Source organism: Seriola dumerili, unplaced genomic scaffold (assembly GCF_002260705.1).
Source record: "Seriola dumerili isolate Sdu_G_001 unplaced genomic scaffold, Sdu_1.0 BDQW01000003.1, whole genome shotgun sequence".
Lineage (NCBI taxonomy): Eukaryota > Metazoa > Chordata > Actinopteri > Carangiformes > Carangidae > Seriola > Seriola dumerili.
Genome location: NW_019174258.1, coordinates 3,808,766 through 3,816,075, shown reverse-complemented (window position 1 = coordinate 3,816,075; position 7,310 = coordinate 3,808,766). Strand labels below are relative to the sequence as shown.

The 7,310-nt window shown below is 37.5% G+C and overlaps 1 protein-coding gene across 2 annotated transcripts in view; it reads right to left on the bottom strand.

Moving 5' to 3' along the window:
• The window catches only part of LOC111220150, a 29,615-nt gene that overhangs the window by 5,999 nt on the left and 16,306 nt on the right, over positions 1-7,310 (bottom strand). Inside the window, exons 17-31 of one of the 2 annotated variants that reach the window (XM_022743141.1) lie at positions 7,129-7,304; positions 6,861-6,919; positions 6,427-6,627; positions 6,121-6,289; positions 5,786-5,901; positions 4,700-4,879; positions 4,475-4,579; positions 4,209-4,326; positions 3,195-3,276; positions 2,870-3,105; positions 2,463-2,545; positions 2,207-2,288; positions 1,741-1,894; positions 1,332-1,436; positions 838-948 (exon numbers count right to left, since the gene is read on the bottom strand). In XM_022743141.1, the coding sequence (XP_022598862.1) occupies positions 838-948; positions 1,332-1,436; positions 1,741-1,894; positions 2,207-2,288; positions 2,463-2,545; positions 2,870-3,105; positions 3,195-3,276; positions 4,209-4,326; positions 4,475-4,579; positions 4,700-4,879; positions 5,786-5,901; positions 6,121-6,289; positions 6,427-6,627; positions 6,861-6,919; positions 7,129-7,304 (1,977 nt within the window). The remainder of the gene's footprint in view (positions 1-837; positions 949-1,331; positions 1,437-1,740; positions 1,895-2,206; positions 2,289-2,462; positions 2,546-2,869; positions 3,106-3,194; positions 3,277-4,208; positions 4,327-4,474; positions 4,580-4,699; positions 4,880-5,785; positions 5,902-6,120; positions 6,290-6,426; positions 6,628-6,860; positions 6,920-7,128; positions 7,305-7,310) is intronic. The other variant, XM_022743149.1, reaches the window with a different exon arrangement.

The following is a 7,310-nucleotide window of genomic DNA, read 5'->3' as shown; positions in this document are numbered from 1 at the left end:
AGAAGTCGGCTGCTTTCTTCATTCACTTTTAAAATGCAGGACTCATTTGAGTGAAGCCAGTGCAGGCCATATTTATTCTAACCAGTCATTTCTGTCATTCTGTTGGGTTTCTAGTTCTCCACATACTTCCCTGGTTACTTTGATGGACAGTACTGGCTGTGGTGGGTGTTTCTGGTGTTTGGTAAGTAGCCAACCTCTGCATTTAAATGAATCAAATAGGGAATCGAAAAGTTTTGTTTTGCTTGTGACACATTTCTGCTCTCTGGAGCTCCATTGCTACAGTGTTGGGGTGTGAATTGTTACAGCAGGATAGTTAACCTTAATTATCCTTTTAGATAATCAGTTATAATTATTACAGCGATATAAAAATTTAATTTCTCCAACCAAATATATATATATATATAATATTTTTTTCTGATTCGTCGCATTTCATTCAGTCTTTTGCAATGTGTTTATTGCACATGTTTGTATCGCAGTGATGGTGAAAATACGACTTATTGGTCAGCAATAGAAAAAAGGTTGATACATTTTAAGCAAAACAAAAAAAGCTACACAGAAAACAAACTAAGTCTGTTTTTGATGATGCTCTTCACTTTTACTGGCGTTATTATTGCCTGTGCCATGTGCACTCTAGGAATCCCCTGTTTGCAAGTGGCACGATGGTGGTCAAATACGCACCAATCAGAGGACCAGTAAACATAAAAAGACAGAACAACTTTTGCTCTCACTTATCTTTGGCTTCTCCTTTTCTGTAGTAGACTTCACTATCAATACAATTAGACAAACGGTAAACATTTGCACAAACAGTACATGCAATACAGTAACAGTAAATCTGACCTTGTTGCGCAGTGACTTCAGTTCTCTGGTGACCTCCTCCTGATGTGCTTTAGTGTCAACAATGGGCTTCAAGTAGCGCTCAAGTAATTTGCTCCAGAAGTCTTGCTCACCCTAAACACATAGATTCATGTGCACAAACAATTTTTAATGCAAATATTAATTTTCATCTGCTCGAAGCCATCGCATATATAATCATAAAGTAATATTTCAGGATGGTTGCTTACTTTTTTCATTGATGTACCTTCATTAACCTAATCATTTAAAAGTAAAGCTAAGAATGCCAGAACATTTCCATTTACCCTTTTGTAAGACCCACCCTAGATGCATCCTCTCTCATACGTGACAGGTGTGGTGGCAATACTTTCTCTAAATAACTTTTTGTTTATCTGTACAGAAAAAATATTTTTAGCTTTATAGCTAAGCCTGACTTGTCCCTGCTAGCTGCTGTAAAGGATTTGCTTCTCACAGACCTGGGGGCTGAATCAGCATCTTACCTCATCTAGTTTTTGCACCTGCGGGGCGGTGAGTGTTTTCTCGATGGCTCTCTTTACTCTTTTCTCTAGTTTCTCCATTCGATTGGTTTTAAGGATACGCCGAGCCTAGGAGATAGAGTCAATTACTCAGGGATTCAATCATTCCTCTTCTGCATTAGATTCTAATTTAGATTTTTCATAAAATTAAAAGCCTTGGAATAGAGGTAGCAATATGTTGATGAGATAATAAAGCAGTAAACTGTCTATATGCTTATTTCATAAGGGAAATTGCATTGACAGATATCAAATAAATATGGCAAAATAAATGTTAAAGAAAGTGAAACTAAATAGCTGAGCTCTTGGTGCCAAACTCATCACATATTGTTTTAGAACAACACATTATTTCTATTTTAATCAAATCAGTTATCACCTGCTCTGCCAGTGCATATTGTAACTCCTCCAGCTGGCTTGGTGTCAGAATATCTTCAGGCCCCACTGCACTTAGCTCTCCATTAACAGTATCTGTTAACATTACGATCAACTCTTCACACAGTTCACTCTGATTTTTGTTGCGGAGTGTGTATCTGGGGAGAAGAAAAGCACAAGAATGAATAGTTGTAATTATACAATTGCCGTTGTAAAGTTCTACCTGATACAACAGTGTTACTGTGTTCTGTTTTGACTTAAGACACGAAAAATACAAAAACACACATAATGAATAGCACACATAAAATTTCTTACAAATTATACTTGTACACATACCTGTTTAACATTGGTAACAACACATACAGACACATGAATTGAAACTATTCAGTGAATTTCTCTTCAGTGATAGTCACTGTTTATTTTATGCAAACACAAAACTCGGATTTCTTTGTATAATTTTAATTATTTACCGTATTTGTTCTTGTAGATTTCTTTTCATGTTGGCATATGTCAGTTTCTTCAAAAACTCCTCTTTCACCGGTGTCACCCAGTCTTCACACACAGACACACACAGACAGACACACACAGACACACACACGCACAGACAGACACACGTAAGTGACATCATTATAGTGTGCTACGCCTATTGTGCTCTACATAGTGGATTGTATAAATAACAGTAGTAAAAGAGTTTTAGGGCAAATAAACATTTAAAGTGCTTCTCACCACTGACAGGAAACTCCTCTGTTTCCTCTTGGTCATCATCATCTTCGTCAAATCCACTCAGTGATATGCTCCTTTTTTCATCACTGCACACATGCATGCACACACACTTGTTAATTTTGGGTAGTACTTCAGAATTCCAGTGTATTTGTCCTTCTACAAGGACAGAGGCTAATTTAAATCTGAACCTGATATTTTCTAAATAAGGAACAAGCATCTTCAGTTTGGGACTTGAACTGTATTGAACTGTGTTTACTGTCAGCAGTTTGTAGAGGTGAGTTTGTGACAGAATGACATTTTGGCTGATTGACTTTATAGTAGTACAGGTTTCTGGCAGGTTGACTCTAATATTTAGTAACCAAATAGATTAATGATCAACAGAAGAGAGGAAAGAAAAGAAAAATAAATACCTCTCACTGGAAGCAGCATCGTCGCCGTTTGCTTCCTTCATGTTCAGTTTGTCAGTGGGAAGTTTCTTAGCTCCTTCTACAGCATCTTCTTTGGTGTTAAGTTTGGCTTGAGGCTCCAGCTTTGCAGCAGGCTGTGGAGTTATTTCCTGGGTTGTGATTGGAAGGGGAGGGATGGCGTGCTTTGTATTCTGGCCTGTGATCTGTTGAATCATCAAATTCTCTGTTTCCTGCGTTATCTGCAAAGCAATACGATAAAGATAATTTATCCATTCATCTATTCATCCATTGGAAGGCTCGTCAGTGGCTGTTTGGTGACAAACAGTACCTGTATCTTCATGTCCCAGCAGCAGAGTCTACAGTTTTTGTCACACATAATATTATGGTTCTTCTTCACTGCTCCTTCTCCCCTGACAGGCAGAAGGAAGGAAGGACAGTCAGAAAAAACAGACTCACATTAAAATACTGACACACATGGTGAGTGATTATCGGGGATGCAGATTGGAATTAATTTTGTTTGTGTTGTGCAAGAGAATAAATGGTTAACAGCACCCTGCGTCCACTGCATCCTGAATTGGATAAGCAGTGGAAAATAAAAGGATGGATGATTTAGTGGATTTGGTCAGCTAAAAGTCTTCTTGACTATACACCTATCATCGTAGACTTGTCATAACATTTGCCTACGTTTTTGTAACTTTTAGTTGGTTATTCATAACTTGATAATCTTAATTTCAATTGTTGTACTGTAGGTATTTTATTTATTGCACCTTTCTTGGACTGTTAAGTTTAATTGAGTTCACAGTTCTCAGGCTAATTTTGTTTCTGACATTAAGAACTCAACTCATGATACTCAGTGACACATGTATACATGCTGGGTTAATCAGTTCATGTAATAATAATCATGGATTACATCACACAAGTGCTTTCCTCTTCGGAGTTGCACCGCAGTGTGTTTAATCCACTTAAAATCAGTTAAATGTAATGATGTATAATTGATTATAGTAACACAATCACCATTATTGCTACTTGTACTGCTGATAAGAAATCTTACTCTTTCTATTAGTTTTTTCTGCTTCGATCAGTACCACTTTTCCCCTTACTGTTATCTTTACTGCTGCCACTAATACCATTAGTGCTAAAACCAGAAGTCAGTTAATCAGCTCAGCTAATAGATTGGTGAAAGTTTTGATTGATGATTGGATTCCTAAATTGGGGGATTTGCAGCCTCATTTTAATAAAATCATAAATTAAAAATTAAGTAATTAAAAGATGAATCAATAATGAAAATTATTGTTTGCAGCCGAAAGTAGCACTGCTTCTTCTAATGAGATCAGTGCATTACTTGTTGGTTTCCCTTGTGCCCCAGGACACAATGTGCATGTTAACCAGTGAGTAGATGGTAAGTAGGAGATATCCACTGGGGATACAGATGAAATACATCAGACCGTAGATAATCATCCCTGTGGAAGAACATAACGTAATGTAACATAAGCTGTTAGCATGACATGACATACTGTTAACATAATGTAACATAACATAAAAGTGTTAACATAACATGATTTTTATTTATTTTATTTTTATAAAATTTATGAGATTATATAATCATACCAAACTCCTCTGGGTGTAGTATAGCAGTCACCATGTACATGATTGCCATAGAAACCAAAAACAAGCCAGTAGGGGTCAGGAAGGTGCCCTGAATCACCATGTCACCTGAAAAGAGAAGGTGGTGTGTGTATGTGCAGTTGAGGGTTAAAATATATTTACTAAAAGATTTTTACTAAAAAAAATGTTAGTAATATGAAGTGAAAAAGAGTTGTTTTTTTGACGCACCGATGATTGAGAACAAGGATGCAGTCATGAGGAACGCGTACAGAACACTCATAATACCAGCAATGACAATTTGATTATTAGGCTTGGCTACAAAACAGACGATGATGTAGAACACTGGAGGAATGCTTGCAATGATGATGGAAAGTGTTCCAGTGATTCGGAAGACAAACTGGAAAGCACCTGTCAGGAAAATTCATGGACAGAGACAGTCAGAGAAAAAGAGAAATAAATTGCAAATGCAGGCTGTCAGTACAGTGAAGTTATTAAGGTGGAAACTAAATAATGGGCCATGCATTTCAATTCCTATAAGTCACACTAAAATTTATTACAAAGTCTCTTTTGATTTAGACAAGTCCAAGGATATACAGCATTATGAAACATTATGTAACATTTACAGACCAACTGGAATAAGACATGAAATGACACACTAGTAAGCTAGTGTAACTCACACGTTAGGGTTAGGTTTTTATAGGGTTAGGTTTATACTGCGTAGCACTATTATTCACCTGGCATTCATTGCTGAAATGCCTCAAAACTGATTTTTATTATACCTCTCTTGGATATGTGACATGCAATGTCATAAATTGTTGTTATCACACAGTGCAAAAGGGCCATCTTAAGTCAGCTCACGTGTTCACCTGCGTTCATGATAAGATAAAATTTACTGGAAAATTAAAGTGTGGAAAGCCCTTTGAGACTCAAGTAGTAATTGCAGAAATTGCACTTGCAAACTGATTTTACAACAGCAGTTTTGAATAGAAAACAGCACACCATAGCTGCGTAGAGAATAAGTTAACTTCCAACACCACTGTTGTGTTAGATAGTAGTGTGAATGCAAGGTTTCTGAGAAAATGTTCAGAATTTGTTTTGAGCATAAAAATAAAATTTATTAAGAAATAATTGTTTTCAGTTACAGAGTTCATGTAAATTGAGTCATGGATGCAAGTATGATAAAGGGCATCATTTAACAGGAGATGAGAGACGCAGTGACATGGTGTTAGTGAAGAAAATATAGCCCCACTGCTGTCTTTAAGTGACCGCCAATAAAAAAGGGCTAGTACAATAATAAAGTAAACCAGAACCTACCTGCTATCATGAGAGTCACAGATGCTGGACCAAGGATTGAGGAACCAACTGTGAACATCTGGTAGAAGATGTACAGTCTGGAGATGGATGAGTTTCTCTTCACTGTCTCAGCACCACTACAATTTAAGTCAGTGCATATGAGTACAATGTGCATTTCATAGTGTAATAGTATACAGGAAATATATCTTCTACATATGACTCCAAAACTGTAGAAATAAGAATATATATCAAAATAAAGATGATGTCAAAATTGAGTTTAACATTTTTAATCACTTAAGTGAAAAAGTGACTGGCTATGGAATGAAACGCCACTACTAATAATAAATAACACTAACCTGTGCAGAAGGTCCAGTGTATTGGCCAGTGTAGAGGGTCCCCATCGTCTCCTCTGGTTGTAAAACTCTTTGAACTCCTGCGGTGAGTTGGTGTATGCATCTGATGCAGCATTGTATTCGACACGCCATCCTTGCTGCAGTAACAAAGTACACAGCCAACGATCCTCCCCTGGAAAAGTATATTAACAATGCAAAAAAAGAGATGGTCTAGTATGGATGTGAACAGGCTAGAAGCCAACAAGAAAGGTAAACAGATAAATCTAGGGGGGGTAAAAATGGCTGGTGCACATGTGTCTGTTTGCCAACCTTGGTCATATTGCACATATTCTGCTGCTCTTGTTGCAGTTGTTGTGTATCTCTTTATAACATTGTCATCCATTAAGGCAGACCCTCTAAACAGACTGAAACATCCTGGACTGCACAGCACAGAACCAAACACATGTTCTGCTGTCTTCTGTAGCCAGTGGCCTACTGCATACTCAAACTTCTGGTACCACACCATGGGACCTGTGATGGAAGGCACATGGTAGTGAGCATAAAGGAGACATGGTGACAGAGAAAATCAAATCACAAGAGAAATGAGAGAATACACTGGGCGTGTGCTGGACTGGAGACAGACATAGATGGGTTGCTATGGCCTGTGGTGTTGTTACTCTGTAATAGCCCCAGGTACCAGCTGCAGAGGGCGAGTGCAATAAATTCATAAACAATAAATAAATAAAAAAAATAATTGTACTTACCCATACCAGTTGGATGGATTCTACCACACGCTGCACCTACATTGTCATACATTCTCAACCTGTCAATCAACATAATTTTTAATTACAATTACAAAAATATTTCATAAATAATACAATAATAAATGAAAACAGTTGCTGAATGACAAACTAACTGACAAAACTAGGCAAAGCATTTCCTGTCCACCAGTGAATTATGTTGGAAAATGATGAGATCATAGACCTGAGTTGCGATAGTACAAGTGAGTCGGTCAATTTTTCTGTCACTGACCTGTCCACAAGCAGAATCACAGCTTTAGGCTGGAAGTCGGTGTCTCCGTCCAGAGCCAGGATATACGTGTTGTCATCTGAGATGAATTTTCTCTTGTTGTCGTTGTCATACTGAGGCAACAGGAAACTCTCACCATCCAAAGAGATCAAACTGGCTCTGCATGGGTTATTCTGGCGCTGCAC